At 36.0% G+C, this 27,101-nt stretch overlaps 1 protein-coding gene across 4 annotated transcripts in view; it reads right to left on the bottom strand.

Annotated features, from left to right (window-relative positions):
- Vps50 (vacuolar protein sorting 50) overlaps positions 1-27,101 on the bottom strand; it is a 167,168-nt gene that overhangs the window by 122,910 nt on the left and 17,157 nt on the right. For all 4 annotated transcript variants that reach the window (XR_011331986.1, XR_011331987.1, XM_069825148.1 and 1 more), the window contains exons 4-8: positions 19,040-19,217; positions 17,532-17,720; positions 8,281-8,511; positions 6,789-6,915; positions 1,992-2,178 (exon numbers count right to left, since the gene is read on the bottom strand). Coding sequence is in view for 2 of the 4 variants with exons in the window: in XM_069825148.1 (XP_069681249.1) it covers positions 1,992-2,178; positions 6,789-6,915; positions 8,281-8,511; positions 17,532-17,720; positions 19,040-19,217 (912 nt within the window). In the remaining 2 variants the exon portion in view is untranslated. The remainder of the gene's footprint in view (positions 1-1,991; positions 2,179-6,788; positions 6,916-8,280; positions 8,512-17,531; positions 17,721-19,039; positions 19,218-27,101) is intronic.

Raw genomic sequence — 27,101 nt, 5'->3', positions numbered from 1 at the left:
TGCAGAAGAATGGATAAAGTTACATAACGCAGAACTGCATGCATTTTATTCTTCACCTGACATAATTAGGAAGAACAGAACAACGCTTTTAAAACACATAATCCAGACGTCTGAGATGGGCAGGGCATGTAGCATGTATGGGCGAATCCAGAAATGCACACAGAATGTTAGTTGGGAGGTCTGAGGGAATAAGCCCTTTGGGGAGACCGAGACGTAGATGGGAGAATGTTAAAATGGATTTCAGGGAGGTGGGATATGATTGTAGAGAGTGGATTAATCTTGCTCAGGATAGGGACAAATGGCGGTTTATGCGAGGGCGACAATGAACCTCCGTGTTCCTTAAAAGCCATAAGTAAGTTATTATTATTATTATTATTATTATTATTATTATTATTATTATTATTATTATTATTATTATTATATTAGAGTGTTTCATTAATATTGAGATATGTTAAAAAAGTGTATTATATTTTTCTATTTGTGTTTATTGGATTTTACCTCTTCAGTCATCATTTTATTTGTATTTATTTCTGTGATTTATGTTACCTAATTAGCCTACTTTAATTTATCGATAATATTACTCTTCACCAAAGAGAACATGGTTATATGGAAGGCTACTCATGTTATAAAATAAATAAACATTATGTTCTTCAGTTCAAGGTTCCACATTTTATTGATTATTTTATCCACTTTCCGTAATAGTAAATAATTTTGTGTGCTATTTTAAGTGCTTTACGCAGCACTTCATGGAGCTTGTTTCTTCCTATCTTCTTTTTTACTTAACTGCAGCATTTAACATTTACCTCACATGTTAATTTATTAGCTGTTAGTATTATAAATCATTTTATCAATATTATTTCGTGTGTCATATATAACAACACTGAAGGTTAAATAGACCTTTCATATAAAATAACTCCACAAGTAGCTGTAATCACGTAAATAAAATTTGCATCCGCAATTTTGCAATGAAGAGAAGCACTTTTTTTCTCGTCAAATGGCAAAGCGAAAGCACTTTACTACAACGCTTTTAAAACACGGTTTGTTTCACTTTCATAGTACGTTCTAAAATCGACTTAATCTATCCAAATGTTCAATCTGCCGCCACAAATTTGTACCCGGATCAACCGAGTAATGACGTCACAGTAACTGCTCCGAACCGAACCGCTCCATCCCCAGCCCTACGGTAGAGATAGCAACAAGGAGGTTATCAAATAGGTCACATTCCTGTGCTATTCATACTGTAAAAGCTAACATGGAGAGGTGACCAAACTATTAAAAAAAGTAAGACCCTGTATTTGGCAGAGCCTTTAGATAGATTCGGATTTTCTTCACAAAGACACAAACATGTCTCATAAAAAGTAATTTCGTACAAACATATATTTCGCATTTTGTACTCAATTTCGTATTTTATAGCAGATTAAAAACTACAGTAATATACTTAACATGCTTTTATGTATAAAATTACTTACTTTAACAGCATGTTGGCACATTTCGCATTTATCGTGATTGTAAAAATCTACCATCTCTAATCATTATAAAACAAAAAGCAGACAATTCGATAAGCATTCACTGCACACCACCTACTACGTACATAATCATTACAAGATGTTTCACAATGATATTTCATTTACAGTACTTATGTTCAGGAATTTTCTCACTCATTTTCATGCAGGTATCCACTTTCACTGTATTCATTCCTATACTGTATACGTATATGTGGTTATATAACAAAGTAGCATAGTTCTTTAGTCACTTTCAAACTACAGAGGCAAATAAAATATATCATGATATGTTACGACAATAATAGAGGAATTATGGAATTAAGATGCAAGGAAAACTAAAATTCTCGAAGAATTCCTACTTCACAGTGGTTCTATATACACTCAAAGCATTTTTATGTATGGAGAAACTGTGCTGTTGGTGAAACACCGTAGCTCGCCAAGTTACTGCTAGACCATTCAGTGTATATGTGTGATTGAATAGACATTCACCTGTGAACTACGCTTAGAACCTGAAGGAACTCGTCAAACTTGTACCATGCCAGATCAGATCCAAGCAGGAATGTGGATATGCGAGCCTGAACATCATGCCAGATACGTGACAAGCCATTGCCCAGCTTCTGCCTCACATACTGCTTGTTGAAGCTAGCCTCAAAGTCCACAGGCTCACTCACTCCATCTACAACAACACAAGTAACACAGAACACAACATCCAATTTACATAAACGTGTACCACACTTTGGGTGACATAACACAGAGCTTTAGAAAGCATTGCACACGAATGTAGTGTGCCATGTTCTATAAATCTTAGAATAATAATGTACCATATCCAACTAGCTTAAGGCAAAGAGCTGCAAGAATAATAGAAAAGATTAATACAATACCAAAATGAGAAATTCCACACTATGCATTATAATGGTTGTAAGCCACCTATAATTATTGGAAGCTTCCTTTCTGTTCGTGGTGAAGTTTAAATAAATTATTATTGGCATTGAAATGGATTGACTCAATGATGAACTGGAACTCTATAATGGCAACAATAGACGTAGACTTTGTAAGCTAGAAGAAGAGACTATAGGATATATGATCTATGAATGTGTTTCATAAGCTTCAAAAGATATAAGCTATTTCGTTATACAAATCAGAAGATTGAAAACACCACCACACGTAACTGTCAGTAAGTTTCTGGAACTGATTCAGGTTCCAGAGCTGCTTAATTAATTCTGCCCTTTTGATGTAAAAGAAACAGACACACTACACCCAGAGATGCTGAAGTACTAACACAACCATTCTATACTATGATTCGTCAAATAAGAATAAAGTGGAAAGCATTCTTTTTCTCTCACACTCAACCTCCTCAACAAACTTCTCTACAATAAGAAAGGGGAACTTTTAATCAAAAGTGATGAAAATAAAATATTTTCTTCAACTTACCTAATGTCCAGGATGAGCCAATGGCATGTGACAGTTTTCATAACCTTGATGTGGGACACTTAAGTCGAATTAAAAGAAAACATTATTACTGGAAAAATTGTAGTACAATACAATTGAAGGGGTGAGAATGATATAGTCCTAAGGCACATGGACAAACTTTACAGGAGAGTGTGTTAAAGGTTTAGAAGCCAATGCTATTAGGTGTGGTGTCATAATTTCTTCAGCATATACTTACGTCATTTGTTGAGTAATTTTTATAATATTTTAATAGTAGCTTCCCCATATACTGTATGTAAGAAATGAACTCGCACAGAAAACCATTTCTGTTAAAAGTGTGGCTTTGTATTATCTCATTCTCACCTCTTCAATTTAGTAATCTGTACTTATTTCTTAAAAAGTGCATTACTGAAGTGGCCTCCAAGACATCGAATACATTCTAGGAAACAGTTCTGAAAGTTCACCATAACTCATTGCAACAGAGAAGTATCTATAGCTCTAATTTCGCTAGTTGTGTTCTCTTTTTCTCGACCAAAAAAGCTGAAGTATTATACTTTGATTTAAAAGAAGTGATCCTGTAAAAACCAAAATTATATTAAAAATAAAAGAGGTAAATAAGTTCAACTACCTTGGCTGCATTATTTTTTAAAGGGAGGCAAATGACAATGAAAAGAAATTATATACATTCCAACAACTAGTAGGTACAATAAGGAAAGTTATACCAGGCACAATAATAAAATTGTATAAAACCTTGGCCATTCCAACACTGACATATGGATCAGAAACCTGTGCACTCAAATCTCAACAGCTATAGAGGGTAGACGCTGTAGAAATGAAATTATTATGACCTTTGGCAGGATATAACCTACTAGTTCTTAAACGCAGTGAAGACATAAGGAAAGAACTTAATATCCAAAATATAACTGAAACAACCAGAGATTACGGAGAAAGGTGACAGAACATTCACTGCACATGGAAGAATACAGACTACCTAGACGACTATATAATTGCAGAGCAAAAGGAAAAAGAAGAATTGGAAGACCAAGGAAACATTGGAAGGACCAATTTTCAAACTTATGGAGTCGAAACAGGCCTTAAGGCTTAAACTGAATAGTTGGATGATGATGATGATGATGATGATGATGATGATGATGATGATGATGATGATGATGATGATGATGATGATGATTAGGATCCACATTTAAGTGCTAAAAACTTAAAAATATTTATTTTTTATGTGCTAAAATTTTGAAAAATATGTTACTAAAACTAAAAAAAAATATTTTCTGAAAATGAAAACAAAAACATCAGAATGTTCGTAACTTACTACAAAAAATTATATTGAAACCCACCAATTTCAGCTAAACATCAGATGTAAAATCCTGATTGGAGTTGCAGTACACAACAAATGTCATCTCCAGATTGTGCATCACAAATTCCTTCACCTATTATCCGAGAACAATGCCTTATATTGAGAAAAGGAACATTCTACATCACACGATGTTAACCTTGCACACACACAATCAAGTTCACTTATGTTTTGGCCTTCCAAAACTTGAGCGACTTTGTAGAGGGTTTGGTAGCCACTATTTTTCTCAAACACACCCTAAAATTTTTTTTCTTAGAACTTCTATTTTCGAATCTAAGATAGTGTTAAGTTGCCTTTCAACGTACTATTTTCTTTAACTGAATTAGCCTACTCAATAAATCTACATAAGTTTCTAGTTTCTTTATTGAATGAATCAAGAAACCGAAATTAGCAGATATGAATAAATCTGGATAATAATCTGAGTGTTTTGGAATGTTGGAAGATGAGGATGGTGTTGATTCTCTTATAAGAAATTGTCTTGACGAAACACAGCTGCACAGCTTCTATGTGCTTACTTTCTGACATATGTTGTATTACCTGGGATAGTTGGTCTGCACTTACTGATTTTGCACATGGCTTAATATTTTTCCATCAGTGGTAAAAGTGTTTTTGAACTCTAGTAAGTACTGTTGCAGATCCTTGTGTACACATGATTTCACTTCAGGCATTTTTAATTCACACAGCTATACTTTACAAAATAAACCAACTGCTCTAGTGATCTGGTTCTAACTAACAAACAAGCAAGAATATTTTACTCACTGCATTGAGTCACTGTTTACAGAAGTAGAAAAAAACATGCACATTAACACAGTGGTCACTGTATGACGTAATCTCGAGATTGGATTCTGTTCTTCCCTGATTAAGCACGTGCAAGTGAATCATTCTCACCTCGAGCTAAGTGAAGCATTCGTATTGGATTCTTTCGAAATGCAAATTTTTTGTTGTAAAATGTTAAAAGAGAATGAGAAAAAGTACTAAAATATATATTTACAGAGAAAATATCGAAAATATTTATTCACATAACTTTTTTTGTAAATTTGTATTTTTATGTAAATAAAATTTGGAATTTGCGTTTGCTGGAACTCGATATGGATATTAAACTTTGTTTTAGGAATGTACACATAAGGAAAAAAAAAATTACATACAAATCCGAGCCCTAATGATGATGATGACGACAGTGATAATGATGATTTCTTCTTTTAATTTTATGATGGTACCTGGTCAGTTACAGTACACTTCAGATTTAAAATGTCCCTGCATATAGGAAGTAGATGGCTGCTAACAGATCTGGAGACCTTGGCAGTCATATGGTGAAATTATACATCCAGGATAGGGTTACCAGACATCTGGATTTTGCCGAACATGTCCTGCTTTTTCGGTGTGTGTTCTGCACCTGGCAAAGCATTATAGAAAATCAGAAATTGTCCTGCTTTTCTCTCTAGTCAATTCTCAGTGGACCAAAGAGAAAAACAGTCTATGTCTGGAGTTCATTAGAGGAATTATGTTTGTAAAATTTAACTGTAATTTAACACATCTATCTTGTGTGTATTTCCACAAGTATTTACTGTATGACAAACACCAAATCATGCTCAAACAAATTTAGACATCAGAAAAGTATCACAATCAGGAAATTAAACAAGATATAAGTTTATCTATAATCTGTACAGTTAAATAATTAATTTAATTGATGATTATTAACACTTTTGTATCAATTTTATTGTATACTAAGACTAACAATTTACTTCATTATATAAAATATTGAAAATAAGCATGTGTCACAACAAGTGTCAAGTTATCATGTCCTTTTTTTTTTTTTTTTTTTTTTTTGTGGAAAACAGAGCTTTTTCATCTGGAAACAGGACCCACAGATAGTTAACAGATTCACGAACAGTGTGTGCTGTGGTGCCATTCTGTGGGAACCAAAACTATCACAATCCATCACAGGCAGTTCCTCTGTTACCAGCATCATTTGATATCATTGTGCATTGATGGTCACAGTGCAATTACGTTATTCAAAAAGCATGGAACAATAATTCAACAAGCAGAAATGTCATATCATGTCTTCGCACTGTGCAGTAGTTATTCGTGCATTTACATAGGTTGTTCATCAGTCCAGTATTGGAAATTCTATTTATGAACCCTGATACGTGGAAATCAGCTTTGTGCAACATAATGAGTTCGTTAAGAATTTGGGGGTCAGCATTCAACATTTCAATGAACTGTATATAAAATATCAATCGAACAGATCTATTAGTGGTACATACATTACTCACAATTTTAATTTTGTAGGTATGGAATCTGATGTCGCCATGTAGAATATGGTGAATGCCTGTGACCCATGCTTACCAAAAAATGCACCTATATTATTTTTAACTCTTATAGAAGTCTCACAGTAGGATCAGAATTTTATGCATGTGTCGAACCCTTATGGTTGTTTCTTTTATTATTTTAAGTATTTTGCACATTGCTCATTGGAATGTGTAACTAACCTGTAGAGAGCTTCTCAGAGTCGTTCCTTTGATGCCAGCTGATCACCTGGTGATAACTGTGCATGATACCCCACAAGGCCTTGCACAGGTCAATGAGGCATGGGATAAAACTCTCTGCCGTCACACACTATAACACATGTCCAACAGTACTCAAACCCAAATTTAAGTTAATATATTACATAACATTCACAATAAATGCAGACCACCTATTAACATGCACAGGACTAAACAGAGAAAAACAAACATCAAGCAATTAAATAATCTCATACTGGGAAGCACAAAAGAAAATGAAGCCAAGTCAAGATCCTGCCATTGGAAACTAAGCTAAACATATCACATATAATTCTTATGCATCACTTATTTTGTAAGAAAACATTAAGAAATTCCTTTAAAAATGTTCAGTATTATACCGGTACTAATTAACAAGGCAACAAACTTAAAAGTTATCTTTATTTTCGTATTGCTTATAATTTCATTGTAATAATTCATAAAAAATATCATTCAGAGCAGTAGGCTAATTAAGTCTTAAATATTTTCAATCATCATCATTCAAAACATGTTTAAGACTAGGTGATCTGGTACGGTCTCACATCAGTCCATCTCTTATCCGGGCAACCAACAGATCTTCTTCCACGAATAAGTTAGCATAATGCATAATTTGTTTTGGGATGCAAGTTCTATCCATCTTTCTGACATGATTTTCCCAGTTTTTCATTTGACTGTTGCTTAAAATTCTACATAATGATGGAGTACCGAAGCAAATGATCAACAGCATATCTAACTTATACAGAAACAACTTAATATCTGTTAAAGTAAATAAAGATCTCTCAGTCTGGAAACCAACTAACTGAGGAGTCCAACAAGGATGTGGACTACCCCTTTGTTATTCATAATTTAAATGAATACCAAAATTAAAGAATGGAGACAGCTACCTCATGGCAATGTACCAATTACATGCAGACTCAATTTAGACACTATGTTGTACTCATATGCAGATGACCAAGTATTATTTGCTAACTCTGAAGATGGCCTCCAAATATCACTACATAATTTAGAGACAATAACCAAAAAATATGATATGGAAATTTCATATGACAAAATTTCTTCAGAATGTTAGTTTTTAACACAAATAAGTCAACTGCACGTAAACCTATTTTTCAACATTATTACATTTTCTAATAATATTTTATACTCAATGTACAAATATTCATTGTTTAATAAGACAATAGTGTCAAACATTTCCGTTTTTCCAGAGAAGGAAATAAGGGTGAGAAAGATGAAAAAGGAGATGAGGAGGAATGAAGTAGAGGAAAAAATCATAATAACGGGATTGGGAAAGAAAATAAGATAACAGGAGGAAGTGTGAACAGAAGACAACAAAGAGAAAAAATAATAATAGAGCAATTGTAGTGAATGGTGGCAGTAGCACTGTTGGTGGCTCACAGAACAGTCAAAGGGAAGAAGTATTAGAAGTTACCAAAGGTAAACAAACCGTGCATAAATGTTTGTACTGTTTCTTGTGGAATGTGTTGCCTCCTGCCTGACCATCTTGGGCTGCACCTGAGCACAACTCCACATATCCATGTACAACATTGAATGCTGTATTATGGATAGCAGAAGAAAAATGCATATGCAGTTGGTCCATGGCCATCTGTGTCTTCCCTAGCAGGCGATATGCAGCTTGCACCTTACTGTAATGATCTGCGTCAAAGTGACTGCACACCTGCAACAATTGCATTTTTATATCAATCTCAATCACTATACGGCAGATGTCCAAACAGTGATTTTTTTTCTGTGGTATGCAACAATATGCTATACCGACATCATTTCATTAAATTTTTTTTTATTTGCTATTTAATGACAGAAAGCAAAATGTATTGTACCATAAAGGTGGTGGTAGAATCTGTATTCGAGAAATTAATATCCAGTTTTGAGTAGCCTATTCACAAGTTGTACTACCGTACTTTCTCGAATATCTCGCGCACTTTTTTTTCCGAAATAAACAAGTAAAAATACGGATGCATGGCTTATTCAAAATGAAGCTGGCAACATTAGCCAATTTTCCTAAGGTCAGTGGTGTATATTGTGGGCTATCAAGGCTATCACCGAAACCCATGTCTAATGAAGAGTAAGGGAAAACCAAAATTATTTATAATTTATAACTTTATATACGCTTTTCATCTGCAACTACTTTATAAATTTCGCGCGCAATACAAATCGCAGATTATGTTCAGTTCCAAGAAGAAGGTTTCGAATGGTTGTACCGTAGCTCTCTCAACAAGGAAGATTCATATGGCAGAAAACCTTCCCGTGCAGGTATTTCAATTGTTAACATTGTCAAACGGCATTCGGATTAGTAGTACATCTGTCAGAATCAAGTTCAAGTGTAATAAATGTAAAGTTTGTGTTCGTCTTATAATTTCAATTCTGAAAATGAGAACCACTAAAGGTATGAGATTGCAATCCTTTACTTGCAGTAAAAACTTAAAACAAACGGAACTATATTTGTGTTTCATTCTTTTTCATTTGTCGTGAATACATTTGTTGAAAGTTTAATTTTTTTAATTAATTAATTTATCTATTTATTTATATATTTATCTGTATATTTATGTTTATCTAATTATCTATTTATTTTTTGCCTTTTAAAAGTGGGGTGTGTGGCTTATTCGATGGTGTGAGGTATTCAAGAAAAAACAGTATATACATTCCATAAGTCGACCTGGTTGGCGAGTTGGTATAGTGCTGGCCTTCTATGCCCAAGGTTGCAGGTTCGATCCCGGGCCAGGTTGATGGCATTTAAATGTGCTTAAATGCGACAGGCTCATGTCAGTAGATTTACTGGCATGTAAAAGAACTCCTGCTGGACAAAATTCCAGCACATCTGGCGACGCTGATATAACCTCTGCAGTTGCAAGCATCGTTAAATAAAACATAACATTTAACATTTACATTCCATAATTTCCTGTTTTCATAGGTTGGTACACAACCAGGAATAAAAAGTTAAGTTCACTTCCGAAATAATATCAGTTTATCAATTCTATATCCATTTTTCAACAAGCAGGTGTTCATATGAGTTTTGAATTGATCCAAGTTAAATCAGTGCATCATTTTTCGAAGTGTCCAAAAAAAAAAGTAGTCATTTTATGCCAGTCAGTGCTAAAGAAGCAGAAAGTATTGGAATTATTTCCAATCCTTTAAAATATCATAAAACTAACACTGAAGATACACGTGGTCAAGAGGATTGCGAAACTATCGCTGAAAATGCACGTAGTCAAAAGTAAGGAAATTCTGGCAATGACTGATCCGAATATTGGACACAATTGCAGAAAAATGACATATCAGAAATGAGTGGCTGTATGTCAAGAATAAAATGTTGAGCTATAAAGTGTGCCAAAATGTAGGAAGTTTTCACATCGAAAAAAAGACAGGAATGAAAATTTCAGTAGAGTAGGCAAATTGTAAAATCAGACATTTTGGAGAATCTGAATCGAAATTACCACTGATTGCACTTTCTTCAATTGAGTTCCTTTTCTTAAGGAATGCAGTCAAAGTTGGTTGAAGAGTCCATATTTCATGAAATATCCACCTGCTCCATTCCTTCATCCAGATTCTTAATTGTAAGTAATTTTATTTTTAAATATATTCAATTTAAGATACATGGATCATATACGGAGTTGTGTATATCATCTTTTATGCCCGTGCAGTCTACTTAAGTTCGTTCTCTCTGCAAATGGGAAAATACACCCACACCTAGTAGAGGACGGGTAACATCGCTTTCTTTTTCTTTGTGGGTATAAACGAAGATAGATGACGCCGCCGGCTGTTTGCTTGCCAAGCGGCATAAGAGACAAAGAGCAGAAGTGAATGAACTCGGTGAAGCCAACTGCATGACGTCAACCTCGCTATCACGCTAAACAACGAAAATGCTTATTGACGTCATCTCCGAGGGGTGTATATAAGACGGTGCATTCCCGACAGAATCAGTCATTGCCTTAGATGGGGGATAGCTATCACGCTACCTTCGTCCAGTGCTCATTCTTCTCGCTTAGGCGCAGATACTTACTTTTTGTTTGTACGTGTCTCGGCACGTACATCACCCCCAGAAAGGAGGGCTGACTTGCGCTCCATTTCCCACTAGCCCTCACTCTCTCCCTCTCTCTTACTCTTCCCTATACAGTTCGCCACCTCATCTCTCCTTCCGTAGTTCCAAACACCCCTACACTTTCTCCCCATAAATCTTTCCAGCCTCAGTCTTCCCAACCCAAGTCCTACCTTCGAACCCCTTCTTCTGTCGAAAAGTCGCAAAGCATTCTTTGTTGATCCCTCGACAGAAGAGTTGTCCATTTTCCAGCTCCTGGTGTCGAAAAGTCGCGAAGCCAGGCTTGTTATGATCCCTCGACACCTATGGAGCTTGTTTTCTGTCGAAAAGTCACAAAGCATCTTTGTTGATCCGTCGATTGAGAGAACTAACCTCAAACCTGGTTCCATCTCTCTCGCTTTCCTCCCCTCCCCCCACATCGTGAAACTTCAGGCCACTCCCGTTTCCCCCATCCCCCAAGTACTCCCGTTTTCTCTCTCTTTTCTACGTTGTCATCCTGCTCACTTCCTACCAGCCCCACAGCTACTCTCTCCATGTCTCATCTTCAGTTCTCCCCAGGCACTCCCGTTATCCCTCTCATATATCGTCCTGACATCAGTATAACTTCGAGTAACTTCAGTCAGAGTCAGAGGGCCACACTTTCAATAACCTAGATTTCCTCAACGACACTCCCGTTTCCCCTGCTCACTAACTACAGAAGTATGCAAATTGTTTAAATAAACACCTACATCTGTAACAGAGTATTTTCTTCAGCATCATGGTATCATCATCTCCCCAAAACAAGCTTAGCCCTCTTGTCCCGTCTCTCCCGTTTCCACTCTCCCCACATCGATGACATATCAGAGAGGAACAACCACGGAGACCAACATACAACAACTGGCACCCAACATCGATAACTCATTACCCTTTACGCTTCGGCCATCTTGTTCAGTCATTCTCGTTTCCCCTCCCCACCTCGACAACACGTCGGAGAGGGACGACCACAGGAGTCAGGCGCATGACAAATGAATGAATGTATTGATTTTCTTTTGTCAGAATCCATGTTCCTTTACCAACATTCACTACAAATTCACTCTTCACAGCGAATAAAGTTTAACTTTTAAAGAGTAAAGGAGTGCAAAAGAATTTCTTTCATCTGCTTGCTAATGACAAATTTTATCTATCCAGTTGGCAAGGACAAACCTCGCATTATAAATACACTACTGTTTCACAGAAAGGGCAGTTGCAAAGAGTGAGATCTGGTGATAAATTCATAAAGCAGGCTTAAGCTACCTGTAATTACTTCAGTAAACAGGCAGCTGTCAATCGCTGCAATTTACTGCTTTGTAAGAAAATGGAAAAGTTATTAGGGTACCAATTCATGTGAAAAGGGTTGGCAGATGATGATTCCAGTAATTTAATTTGCTTTCTACCAAGGACAAAAGATAATGTATTAACAATTATTATTGAGCTTAAAATTCATCATTATAACAAGGTGATACTAAAATTGTTTTATCGCAGTAAAAAGCAGCATGTTTAATATGAAGTCAGGAAATATACTGGAACAAACTAAAATTATCGTTACATTCTGGTTTACTGTTATATTGGTCTTCATAATACAAAGGTTTGATTGTAAAGGATTAATTTACTCTGTTACTTTCTGTATCTGTTAGGAATTGTATCAGTTATTTGTAACAGATGGTTAAACACTACTTAGTTATTTTTCCACCCAACTACAATTGAAGACGTTACTTTTCATTTTCTTCTTCCGAAAACCAATACTTCTCAAATGGTGGGATATATGTTACTAGTTATACACAAGAGCTTTCATAGTGCCACGTAAATATAGAATACTTTATTTTCTATACAATTCAATAATTGTGACCCTCCTTTCCAAAACTCACTATCTCCAACATTTGAAGTTTTCAACTAAGAGTGGATTTATACAATGTTTGAGGTTAGATATTCACTAGTGACATTATTTTATGCAAAATAATACTAAATTCCTTCAAATTCTCAATGAAAAGAATGCTATTTTCTCCATAACTAACTAAATCCAGAGCAAAAATGAGCTACTTTCTTTCCATGAAACACTATATCGACAGGACCACAACAGAAATTCTTTAATGGAGCAAAATTGCATGAAAAATAATGTAAGTACAAATTTCTATTTGATTTTTGCTTGTAGCGATTGCAGCAGAAATTGCGTTTCCTCTAAAAACAAGTTTTTGAAGATAGTCAGTTTTGGAAAGAAAGCTCACAATAATTATGTTTGTATAACATCAATAACATGTCAATCTACATTAATACCTTCAAATGATTCAACATCAGAAACCACAGAAAAAAGTACAACTACAATGGATACCATTACATTCTGAAATCTCTGGCAACAAGACTGCTGATCTTCTTGCAAAGAGAGGCTGTGACCTACCTCAAAAGAATAATAAAAATTTACCCTTCATAATCTATAAAAACAACAATTAAAAGCAGATGCAAAGATCAACACAACAAAGTCAAGGACAAAAAGTGGATTATCATTATTAATAAACCAGAAATCATTCCTCAAGCACCATGCAAAACTCCAGTAGCAAAATTGAGACTAGTCACAGAATATGACTGTTTAGCGAAGCACTCAAACAAAACAGGAATTTACAATAACCCAAACTGTCCTCTTATCTGTGGCCTAGGCCCACTCAATAAAATTTGCGAATTTTTAGCTTTTTTTCTTTTTTTACGGAAAACACTCAACATTAAAAATAAACCATGGATCCAAAGCAATAATTGAGATAAGAAGTCAAAAATGCGTTCATTTCTTCAAGAGTCTATTTAACTGTGTTAGGTTGGGCCTAAAAAAACTGTCTGGTAGTGATAAAAAGAAGGAAGCTGTGGACGCTACTGGATTGTTACATCAGCTAGAAAAATTTGACACCTTATTTTATGAAAACAGCAGTTGCAGCCTTCAGACTATTGACAAATCATGACTGTCTAGCAAGTCATCTCTGCAGAATAGGTATCTCAGCTTCACCCATATGTGTCCTGTGTAACGATCCAGCAGAAATGAATGAAGACCACTTGAAGACCTGTGAAGCATTAAGATCAGAAGAAACTACAGTTCAAAAGTATTGGAAAGCACGACTGCTAATGGCTTCATTGCCAAATGCAAGGCACTAGACAACAACAACAACACCTTATTTTATTTGGCTTACTTAGAACGTATTCTTGCTCTTGTAAATTCATTATCGGAAGCACCTCATTCTTCAAAAATGGATATTAGTAAATGTTCGTCCCTGATTAAGGCAATGATAGAAAATTTTTCAAAGCTCCAAAACGAAGAGAAATTCGAAGAATTTTATTCTAGTGCTGTTTGTATGACAGAAGTTTTCGGAATCAGTGTCTCTGCACAAGAAAAAAGAAATCATCGATCACCTCAAATGTGGCAGGCTCATGTCAGTAGATTTACTTCCTGCGGGACAAAATTCCGGCACAACAGCAATGCTGATATAACCTCTGCAGTTGTCAGCGTTGTTAAATAAACCATAATTAAATTAAATCGACCACCTCAATCTCTGGTAAGAGACTATTTCGTTACTGATGATGGTGATGCTATGCTGAAGAGTTCCAATTCAGAGCAACAAGATAGGTTTTGCTGAGAGCAAGTTTATATAATACTAGTGGCTTGTGCAGCAAATGCTGCTGCAAACTAAGTTCGTTAGACGTTCAAATAAATATTTTTCAGATTTATTTTCAATGAAGAATACTTGTCTTTTTGATAGTTATTTGCATCCATAATAATGAAACATACTCCCTCTGAATGGATTTTTTTTAGGCGAAATACTTTTTCTGGAACCTATACAACTTCAGTTTTTGAGTTTCAACGCGAAAACGCAAGTATCAATGCCAGGACGATAGCAGTAGCTATTTCAGGTCATTGTGAATTGTAGGCAAAAGTTAAAAAAATGTCAGGTTTGCTAAGCTTTTGAACAATAGCATTTTCGTATAGCTGCTGCATGTAGAACTTGAAATGTAGAGCATAATATCATTTTATCCTACTAAGAGATCTTGCTGAAATGATCTGGAGACTACAAAATTTTCTAGGCCTCTTATTTTATCAGTAAGTAATACCTTTTGATATTTCCTTAGGAACTGTAATTTTTGCGCTCTCTCGAGCCAAAACTGAAGACAATGACACGTATCAATATCTACACTACACCACCATTAAGTATATGGAAAAAGACCCAACCCCACTGGGTTAATAAGTATAAAAATATTTGATTTTTAATAACAATATTATTACCTTACTTAAGTTTTGTAGTTATATATAGCAGCCACTCAGTAAATTATAGAAATGAAGATCTAAATTAAGATATTCTCTACATTTACTTACATAACCTCAAAACGTTTCGCTTTCATGTCATCAATATAGCATCAATATTATGTACAATTAATGAAAAATAGATACATCATGATATTAACTATAATAATATTTAATTTCTAATGGTAATAATGTCATCAAACCACCTCAAGTTTCGTAGATTTGAATATCCAATACACAGCTGTACTCAGAAAATTATACACTGCAGAATCAGTTTTCAATAACAAATTGAATGGAGCTCTAAATATGTCGGCAATCCTGCAGGTCATGGCCTTCGTGTAATAGCCTATTGTTTTTTGTAGTGTGTGTTTTGTTCTGAAATTCAATCAAGTCGGCCGTGATGCAATAAAATTAGTTCTCAAAACTGACAACAGATGGATTTTGGAAAATAGGAAAATTATGTAGTAAAATTGACATTTCACTGAAAACTACTACTTTTCCGAAAAACTTTGGGTTCCAAGCTTCAAAATGAGGGGCCATTTATTAAAATCCATTCAGCCGTTTTCCTGTAATTTCCATTACCAGTTCAAATTATATATAGATATATACATATATATATATATATATATATATATATATATAGATACTTCATAATGTGATATTAGAAATGAAAAGATGCTTTGAGGAAAATTCTGTTTTCTGTGAAGCAGTATCAGTTTGTGATCCGAAGTCTTCTGATTTCATGAACTTCAAGACACTGCCAGAACTGGCTGACTTGTATGGATCTTCAAATTTTGTGTTAAATATAAACAAGGAACTTCTAGAGAAACAGTGTTCCCTGTGAATATTAAATCAAAATATGTGTGTGACCTATATTCTAAACTACAAAACATAAGCATGGGTTTGGCATTCCAGGAACTACTCCAAGTTTTACAAATTACAGGCCTACTGATCTGTCCCATCACAACTGGATCTGCAGAAAGGAATTTTTCTGCATCACGACGAATAAAAACTTACACCAGGACAACCATGACAACCACAAGGCTTTGTAATCTAGCAATTTTATCCATCAAGAGGAAGAAAAGTTGGAATTTGTTGAAGGACCCATCATCAGTGGTCAACAGATTTGTGCTAGGAAATCTCGACAGCTCCAGTTCAACTTATGAAGCATTTGTATAGGTATGACTTGAATGATTTTTATCATAATTTTGCATGTTATTAAATAAGACTTCCGAGAATGAGTTTCAAGAGAGTTGACGACAGCGCCATTGTCAGGTACTTTATAAAACCTGCATATCTGACCCACCCAAAATAATTAGTCTGGCTACACCACTGTCCTCTATGTGATCAAGTAGAAGAAATGGCAGAAAACCATCTTCAAACCTGTAATGCCCTACCTGCTGGATCCATATTTGAAAAATACTGGAGAGCAAGAGCACTAATGGTTCACTGCCAAGGGCCGAGTATTAGACAACAATAACAACATACAGTATAAAGTCAAAGAAGCAGAAGCTATATGGCTGTATATTTCTTATACAAAGTATAATCATGTGGTGACAGTGCTTGTGAGAATGATTTGGTTCTATATACAGGAAGTATGTAATGTAGATGTCAGTAGGGCTTCCTGCTGTACGCCAATCAGGAACTAGTTCCTAGTCCTGACTGCCTGCCATGTTCTGCGCATCTCTGTTAAAATCGATAGTGTTATAGTGTTTTCCAAATATGTTCAAAGCAGAAGTAGGCTACTTAGAATGTGTTGCAAGGAAAAGGTACGAGGCTTTGGGTCACCATACTTACAGACCCAATTTGTCGCGACTTTCATTTGTTTGGACCCTTAAAGTTCTGACAGAGCACAGATTCCACAAACATGATGAAGTAAAGGCCACAGTGCTTTTACTGCATTCATTTATTCAGCTGACGGTACCTGATGTCTCCCTACATAATTGGATGCCTATGAAAATACTTCTAAGGAAATTTACTGCATTCATATATCCTTAAATACTAATATTTCTCTATCTCTCATAATTTTTATACGCCTTAATAAATAAATTAATTTATAAATGAGCTCGAATGGATTTCCTTGATCGTGTCTCGTAATGCATAGGGTTTCTTTTCCAACTGAAACGCATCAAAATGGCATTCCAAAGCATTCCTCTGAAACTGTTCTACCTGCAATGTTCTGTAGCCTTGCGGCATAGTAGGTAATTGTCATAACGAGCCTATCACTAAGAAAGGATTAAAGGATGAGAGAGAGAGAGGGAGGGAGAGGGGAAGAGGAGGAGAGAGGGGGAAGAGAGTGAGGGAGGGAGGGAGGGATTTTGTGTGTGTATGTGTGTGTGCGTGTGTGTCATACCTTTGCAAGGGCTTGGTCAAGCTGTTCTTCTGTCATTTCTAATGTGTCTTGCAGTTTCCCACTCAGTGCTGCCACACATGTGAAATGTCGGTATGTTGATGCAGCACTTTGGCACTCCAGTAGAAGAGCTATCGCACCTGGATAGTTCCCCTCATTCAACAGTTCTTGAAGACGTTCTTCTGTGCGTTGCTGGGAGAAAAAGAAAAGTTTAAATATACGTGCATACAAGTATACTGGTATAAAAGACTCCACCTGGTTCTTTTGAACAGTAATTTAATGATTGCCAATTAGGAATCATATTCAGCACCTTCACTTGGTTATTATATTATGGAAAGAGGGAGTACTATAATACTCAAAACTAATTTTTATATTGTCGGAATATGTAGTTTATTGCTTTCGCGTGTTAAATACTAAGTACAGTACTTTGTTGACTAGTTTCAGCCTTTGTGGGCCATCCTCAAAACTGGGGGAGGATACCCACAACAGGATGAAACTAGTCAACAAGGTAACATACTTAGTATTTAACATGTAAAAGCAATAAACTACATATTCCGAAGTGATATAGTGTTAAAAGTTGTGTAATCAAGATGTATAATTTTTATATTTTAACAGCAAGACAAGTTTTCAATTACTTTACACTGAAAAGTCTGTAGCATGTAATTTCTCTGTTCCTCTGTGTACAGTCTTCTTATCAATCTCGATATAATTTATCCATATTAAATATATACGAATACTTGTCAAGAAAGTTTGCACATGAAGTGTCACAATATTTTCAATGCAAACAATACAAAATTTATTTGGGTCCTGGACTGTACCAATTCGTGTTATAGTAAAGAAAACTGAATAATAAGGAACTATTAGTCATTACATGCGAATTCGAAATGAGGTAGAAGAACAAGTGCACAGCTTCAAATACTGGAGGTGTACTATAACCAGTAACACGAGCTGCTCTTAGCATGTCAGAATGAGGATAGCAATGGCAAAAGGAGTTCTTAATAGAAGAAGAAGAATCTTCTGCGCATCTCTGGAAAAGAATTAAGGAAGAGATTAGTGAAATGCTTTGTGTGGAATGTGGCATTTTATGGGGAAGAAACATGAACATTACAACGAAGAGAAACGACTGAGAGCATTTGAAATGTGGATATTGAAAATAATGGAACAAGTGAAGTGGACAGACAATAAAAATGAAGCTATACTAGAAAGATTGAGTGAACAAAGAATAATGCTGAAACTGATCAGGAAGAGGACAAGAAATTGGCTAGGCCACTGGTTAAGAAGAAACTGTCTACTGAAGGATGCACTGCAAAGAATGGTGAACACGAGGAAAGTTCGAGGCAGAAGAAGATATCAAACCCAAACAGGTAATCAGCCCAAGCGGAAATCGAACCCATCCCAATCTCAACTCCGGATCGGCAGGCACCCTGAGCTATGCTGATGGCTTTCATAATGTCATTCACTTGGCATATGATGAAAGGGTAAAGCTTCTATGAACATTTAATGAACCTCACCAACGTCTTGATGGTGTTCAGGGAATCCAGAAGACCCTGCACCAGTTGCCTCTTGCGATAGTTTGCAAGAATCCCAAGACTGGCTGTTGTGAACTGCCGCTTAGCCATGTTCAAGTCTCTGCGTCCTTCTCTGCATACTCCAAGGGTGATTTGCAGCTCATGCTGCACTTCCAGAATCCTATTGCAGAGGAGCAGATAATGTGACATTCAACATTTAAACCATTTATATAATAATAATAATAATAATAATAATAATAATAATAATAATAATAATAATAATAATAATAATAATAATATTTTACTGTCAGAACAAAGATACCTATTGCTCTTTATATAAAAACACTCTAGCACCCCAAGAAAGAGTGAGTTACATACTCGTGCTCAGGGGGCATTATACAGGGTGTTTAAAAAATACGGGGCATAATTTCAGGTATGTATTTCCCACATGTAGACAATCAAAATAGTTCATTACAACATGTGTCCGGAAATACTTCATTTCAGAGTTATGGCCTTCACAACATTGAAATTCACCGGAACGTTTTTCTTTCCGCAGGTCGTTGTCATTACAGAAGATGTTCAAAATGTCCACCTCCTACTTGAATACTGACCTCACATCGATGTCTCATTGACCTGCGAACACGATCCCAAACTCCAGGAGTATTGCATATGTCCTCAGAACATGCCACAATTCGATTCCGAAGGGATTCCAAATCAGACACCGGAGACGAATAAACCAATGATTTTAAATGGCCCCACAAGTAGAAATCGAGAGGGTTCATATCAGGTGAGCTTGGAGGCCAAGCAATTGGGCCACCTCTACCTATCCATCGATCCAAGTACCGGCGAGCCGTACGACTGAAGTGTGCAGGAGCGCCATCATGCAAGAAGTGAATGTGTTGACGATTGATCAGTGGAGTGTCTTCTAAAACATGAGGTATGGTGTTTTCCAGGAAGTTTGTGTACGTCTGCCCCGTAAGTCTGTTTACAAGTACATGGGGTCCAACTAATCAATCACCAATGATACCGGCCCACATGTTGAGGGAGAACCGCACCTGGTGATGAGATGGAACAGTTGCACGTGGGTTTTCATACGCCCATACATGCTGATTGTGGAAATTTGTTATGCCATCTCGTGTGAACTGTGCTTCATCTGTAAATAATACTAAGGCAGGAAAGTTCGGATTTACACCACACTGCTGCAAGAACCACTGACAGAACCTAACTCGTGCAGGGTAATCTGCTGGTGACAGGGCCTGCACACGTTGCAAATGATAAGGATACAATTGATACTCTTTCAACAGTCTCCAGACAGTCGTATGAGGAACATTGACTTGCAACGCTACCCTTCGTGTGCTGATAGAAGGAGTCATGTTCACAGCCTCCAGAATCTCCTCCTGTACTTCTGGAGTTGTAGATCTTGGTCGTCCCCTTCCCAAACCAGTAGAGTTAAATTTTCCATACTCGCACAGACTATAATGGAGACGTACAAATGTCTTCCGATCTGGACATTGTCGCTGTGGGTACCTCTCCTGGTACAAACAACGAGCCAGCGCAGCATTGCCGTCTGCCTTACCGTACATGAAGTGTATCTCTGCCAGCTCTTGATTTGAATACATGTCGCACAGTCTAACGCCTACACAACACTGAATGTAACCTTCGTCTCGGAATGAACTGTCAGAGTGCCCTCTTAATGTCTCCTTTGATGGCAACGACCTGCGGAAAGAAAAACGTTCCGGTGAATTTCAATGTTGTGAAGGCCATAACTCGGAAATAAAGCATTTCCGGACACATGTTGTAATGAACTATTTTGATTGTCTACATGTGGGAAATACATACCCGAAATTATGCCCCGTATTTTTTAAACACCCGTATAATATGATACAGTAAATTAAAAGCTTATTTAAAATATTTAAGTTATTTTCTTAAATAGTTTAAACAAGGCATATTTGTATCACTTGCATTTTTTAATGTCTTTATTTTAAGAAAACAAAAGAAATTGTAGAGTAGGACTTGAGGTTTTCCCGGCATTGGATATGGAATAATTCTTCTTGGATTCTCAGCCAGGTGAGTGATCAGCTTTTGATGACCAGTTCTGCCATTTTCTTCAGGGATTGAAGTGCCTTGGGACCAGTTAGGGACGACCTTGCTCTTAGGATATCTGGTGTCTACAAAATATCTTGTAAGTATGGGAAATGCTACATTAGCCAGATGGGACGCACCATTGTGGAATGCTGCAAGGAACATCAATGCAGCATAAGACTACATTATCCCGATAAGTCAGCAGTAGTGCAACACAGCCTGGAAACGGGTCACAAGATAGATTTCAATGCCACCACCATCTTGGACAAGACATCAAGTTACTGGGACCTGGTTATAAAGGAAGCCATCGAAATCCAACTAGATTGCAATAATTTCAACAGAGAAGAGGGGGACTACATTTGAGTACAGCATGGAAATCTGTAATCAACATGCTTCTACTAACAAGAACATGGCAGGCAGGCAGTCGGGACTAGAAACTAGTTCCTGATTGGCGTACAGCAGGAAGCCCTACTGACTGCTTATATACCAGCTGGACCTAGTCTCACAGCATTTCAATCCTTGAAGAAGATGGCAGAGCTAATCATCGAAAGCTTGGAAGCAACAATCCAATTCACCTGGCTGAGAACCCGAGAAGAATTATTCCATAAAAGAACTTGAAAAAAGAAAAAAATCCTTTGTTGAAATAATTGTTCTGATATTTTGGATAGTGTATTTCTCTTCTTTAAGAATAGATTGGAAATGTCTCTTATTTCCTTAGAAACAAGTACTGCTTTGTGCTACAGGAAAGAGCTCTGACGAAGTAGATTGTTTCACAGATGAGGCTATTTCAATGTATGATTAAAGGTACAATGTTGATGTAAGATCTATGGAATATAATACCATTTCTATTTTCAATCTGTTTCTTTCTTTGTTCCAAATAGTTTGAGTCACTGAACACCTGCTTAACAGATGAAATGGATGGTGACGCTGTTAAAACAAATTGTACAGTTCTCTACAAATTAGGGGCTTTGCCCATCAATTTGAAATGTTTCAGCCTAGCAGTTCCATAATGTAAGGTAAAATGTATTTTACTGCTTTCATTTCAGAAAATAACTCATTAGTTCATTAACATTTACACTTAGCTTGAAATAACACTGCTCTACAAAATTTGACTGACTTTTTGTTTATCTGACTTTTTCAATGTTATATTATCAATTTGATAGTGCTGATCGCGAATATAATATTCATTTTCCTGAAATGTCGATATTTTGCAAGAAAAATAAAAATCATACATTTTAGCATTTCTGCAATATACTAGTATCAGTATTCATAAAACAGATATTAAACAAAAAATAATACAAAATAATAAGGAAATACATACTGTACCTAAAATGCATGACACAGGATATATTTATCCTTAGTATTTCGTTAACAGTCATTCAAAAATGAACAGAACTTGTGCATTTCCATTTACGAGGATCTGAAGTGCTGCGAACTAGGTCCCAAATGTAGTTTCCCATAATAGCATCACATCGACCCTGGTATCTTTTTTCCATTGTTTCGATATCCTGATGGAAGCGTTCACCATGTTCTTCGCTAATGTCTCCCAAATTAGACCGAAAAAATTCTAGGTGGGAATGCAAGTAATGCAATTTTATTGACATTCTGCATCTCAGTGATCTGTAGTGTTCCAGTAAAGATGCAACTATTTCTTCATAGTTGTCACTTTTCTTGTTGCCTAGGAAGCCTGTCACCACTGCTCTGAAGGCCTTTCATGCATTCCTCTCAATATCAGTCATTTTCTGCTCAAGTTCTTGGGATGAAATCACCAAACGAATCTGTGGGCCAGTGAATATGCCACCTTTCACTTTTGCATCTGATAAATGAGGGAACATTTTCCTTATATGAAGGTAAGCAATAGAGATGGGTTCTAATGCCTTCACAAATTGCTTGACTAGTCCAAGTTTTATGTGAAGAGGTGGGAGTAAGATCTTCTCTCTCGGAACTAGAGCCTCGTGGATAACATTGTGTTTACCTGGAATTAGGTGTTCCCTTTGTGGCCATGTTTTCTGAGTATAGTGCTGGTCTGTGGCTCTACTATCCCAAAGGCAGAGAAAACACGAATATTTTGTGAAACCACCTTGTAAACCTAATATAAATCCCAACATCTTGAAGTCTCCACAGATATCCCACTTGTAACTAGTGTAATTTATCTACTCTAGCAGGAACCTTACATTTTCATAGTCCTTCTTCAAATGAGGGAGTAACCAAAAGGAATTGAAGGATACATATTTCCATTGTGAAGTAGGACAGCCTTAATGTTTCTCGTTGAACTATCTATGAACAGACGCCAATCTTCTGCAATATGGGGGACTCCAATAGCTTCAAACAACTCATTGATCTTAAAACAATAGCACAGTTTTTCTACTGTATGGAAAAAGGATGAGAACTCCTTATTCCGAGTTCTGTATGATATTATTTTACATGAAGGAAGGAGAAACCTCTATTCTTTGAAGCGTGAAGCAACTAGCTCAGCTTTACATTTTGGTAGCTCTAATTCTCTGATAAAATCATCAAGCTCTGATTGACTAAGAAGGTGGGGTCCTTCTTCTTCCTCACTAAGAAACGTTTCATCTGAATCACTTTTTATCGCACTTTCTTCGTCGGTTGAGTACTGATCAGGTGGTTTAGGAACTGGCAGGTCATTACTGTGTGGAATTGGGGCAATGGAAGAAGGTATACTAGGGTAATCTAAGTTTCTTCTGTTCTTGACACTTTTGTATTTCGATATGTCTACAATACAAAAGTAACGGTCATTGTGGTGGTTTGAAGGTTCTCTCCAGATCCAAGGTATGGCAAAAGGCATACTTTTTCTAGACCCACGCAGCCACCCTTCTAAGTTTGAACGACAACTACCACAGGAGACGTGGGGAGCCCATATTTTATCAAAATCTCCAACCGGCACTCCGAAGTAATGTTTGTACGCTTTGCAGAACTTTGTTCCAGGTAAAATGGCATGTTGTACTTGTTTAGGGCTTATATAGAAACCACAAACATAACAAAAAGAGTCTGTTGGAAGCTTACAGCTTCTTGTAGACGACATTTTTTACAATAAGAGGCAAAAGTTAGAAACTGCACACTACAGTTCACATATAATGAAGAAACAGACTTATTTGTCTTAAAATATTGATGACTGGGAGTAAATTCTATTCACTGATGTCTGCCAATCGTGAAAAAAAAGGAGAGGTCTGCAATTAGTTCGCACCTAGTGGCTCGTAATAAAACTAAATAGAGAATGTGTTTGGTTATGTTGTTTTTTTCGAAAACATAAATTATAAAATATTTTCCAAAATATTATCATTTCAGAAAAACCAGTGCCATATTCGTGTTCAGCAGGCAAATTTCATTCAGGAACGATAAAAAAATTAACATAAACAATTTCTTGTCGAGTAGTGTAATCGACTAGTTCCATTATATTCTATATTTTTTGGGGCTCTTCAAAGTTTAACTCAGAACAAAGACTGAAAAATGAATCTTCAGTAAAGTCAAACATTTTTTTCAAGGTAATGCAGTATCCTCTCTGGAGATTCTTTAAGAAATTTAGTTTGCTCAGACTGAGAAAGTTTTTTTTTTTTTTTTTTTTTATTCCTGTAACATCTTGAATCCAAATAAAGCATTCTTTTGACTGTTGATTATTTCTACACACAACTTTATAAGCACAGAATACAATTCAGTTATCAATATGTAATCATTTTCTCTAAAAGTGTTGCACTACTTTCTACTTTACTGGCATTGTCATGGGTTACAACAAATGTGCAAATAATTTTGAGAAATCTGTCTTCTCCCTCACTCAAAAAGTACATTTTAGTACTGCCAGTTCTTGATCAATCTGTCTATAGCAGGAAAAAAGAGTAAAAATAATCGTGTAGGAATATTGCAGAGTAGATTGAAATATTCAGTCTCCAAGTAGGCATGCCATATGAAAAAAAAAAAAACAACCAAACAAACAAAAAAAATAATGTTACCTAGTTTGCTGATTATTTTTCTACGTGAAGAAAATTAATATATACCATAGCTACCAATGATTCAATATCAAATGTCGGTAATTTAAGTCCATATTTGGTAGTGTTGCGTAGGTTGTATATATGGCAATATCCTGCAATTAATTAGATTTTGATTTTCAAATAACATCTTAAACTCCAAGAACAAACTTATTTTTCCTCTAATTGACAGAGTAATTGTTTCACTATACACTATCACTTGTGAACCTGAAAAACCAGTTTTCATAAAACACTCTTGAAACTTGCTGACTATTGCACTTTCGTCAGCATCCTTATAAAATCTGAAACTGCTGAAATGATTCCCACTTGTTGGTGAAAGTATTGGATAACAACTGGAAAGAATTTCATATTTATTTTATTTACGGCTTAACACGCAACTGATACGCAAAATGTACCTTTTCTTTCTCTCTTTTTATTGGGTTATTTTACGACGCTGTATCAACATCTAGGTTATTTAGCGTCTGAATGAAATTAAGGTGATAATGCCGGTGAAATGAGTCCGGGGTCCAGCACCAAAGGTTACCCAGCATTTGCTCGCATTAGGTTGAGGGAAAACCGCGGAAAAAACATCAACCAGGTAACTTGCTCCGACCAGGATTCGAACCCGGTCCACCTGGTTTCGCGGCCAGACGCGCTGACTGCGGAAAATGTACCAATATATTTCAGGATTAGTTGTGGTGAATGAAGTGCCAACATATTTTCAACCAGAACTTCAGCTTTAGTCCTTCCACAATCAATTTCAGATGCTAATTTCGAATCTTGGAACAAGAAGTTCGAGATGAGAGAATTTCCACAATCTTGTGAAAGAGAAAAGCGATAGTGTTTCACTGAGTAGTTAGTCAGTATTAATTTAATTCCCGACAATTCTTGTTCCTATGTTGTTCAATTTAAAATTTCTTATTACGTCCCAGAGCTTATCAATGCGAGTTTTTGAACTAGTGTGACACCATTTTTAATGAATTGTATTTTACTGCGAAACATAAGCAGCAAATTTTACAGACTTCTAAATGTGTATCTTGCTTTGAAAGCTACTTTGCAAATTCTACCCCTTTCAGCCATCTGTTATTAAAATGATAATTATGGAGTGAATTCTTTTATTGCTTATTTCAATGAACCTTCATAAAACATATTAGAAATCAGTCATAACCAAGCCCCGGATTTTTAGGTTTTTCCAATCTGCGGTTTAGGTTTTTTTTTTCTTTTTTTTTTTAGGATTCTAAATCTTGTATTTATGAATTTATATGTTTTTAAGGAAAAATTTAAAAATAAGCAACATACTATGAATATATTGCAATACTATTAAAATTACATTAAAATTTCCGTTATGATAACATTAAAACAGATTTATAATTTATAGGTCTAAGAAGTAGTCTCATGATTCACGTGGTGATTTTGTTTAGTCAACTGTCCGAAGACAGGTTTGAACCTCATAACTGACACCAATAAGGCATTACTCATAAGGCTGCTAGGCCAAGAGATAATGGGGTAGGGTGGCCAGTTCCTTTCCCCCTCCATTGCATACAATCACCGATTAGCTATATATTCAACTAATCAGACTTCAGATGCATACAAACAATTGTTCTTTCTCTGACACATATCATCAAGTGAGATGTACTGCCTGATAATAGATGTCAGTTTCCCTAGACAATTGAATATTCCTAAGTCTCAGATGTAAGACACTGCACATGATCGGAGCCCAGAGCACTGATACACAAGATAACGAATATTGAGTTACTTAAATTCAGGCTATTTGGTTTGTTATTAGCATCGTTCTGAAATTCACTTCAAAAACTGCAAAAAAATACGGTAATATAACGTAAATAATAGATAAATATATACATAAATCATGTAGTTAAATCGACATTGGACCTTCATGACTAGATCAACATTCCGCACAGAAAGGATAGCTTTCATGTCGTTTCAACAGCTCAGACGCTAAGACTTATGCGTGTTATGTAATTGTTGGTTTTTATATATATATA

The sequence above is a fragment of the Periplaneta americana genome, chromosome 1 (assembly GCF_040183065.1).
Source record: "Periplaneta americana isolate PAMFEO1 chromosome 1, P.americana_PAMFEO1_priV1, whole genome shotgun sequence".
NCBI lineage: Eukaryota > Metazoa > Arthropoda > Insecta > Blattodea > Blattidae > Periplaneta > Periplaneta americana.
The sequence above is the reverse complement of the archived record's forward strand: the minus strand, read 5'-3'. Positions and strand labels throughout refer to the sequence as shown.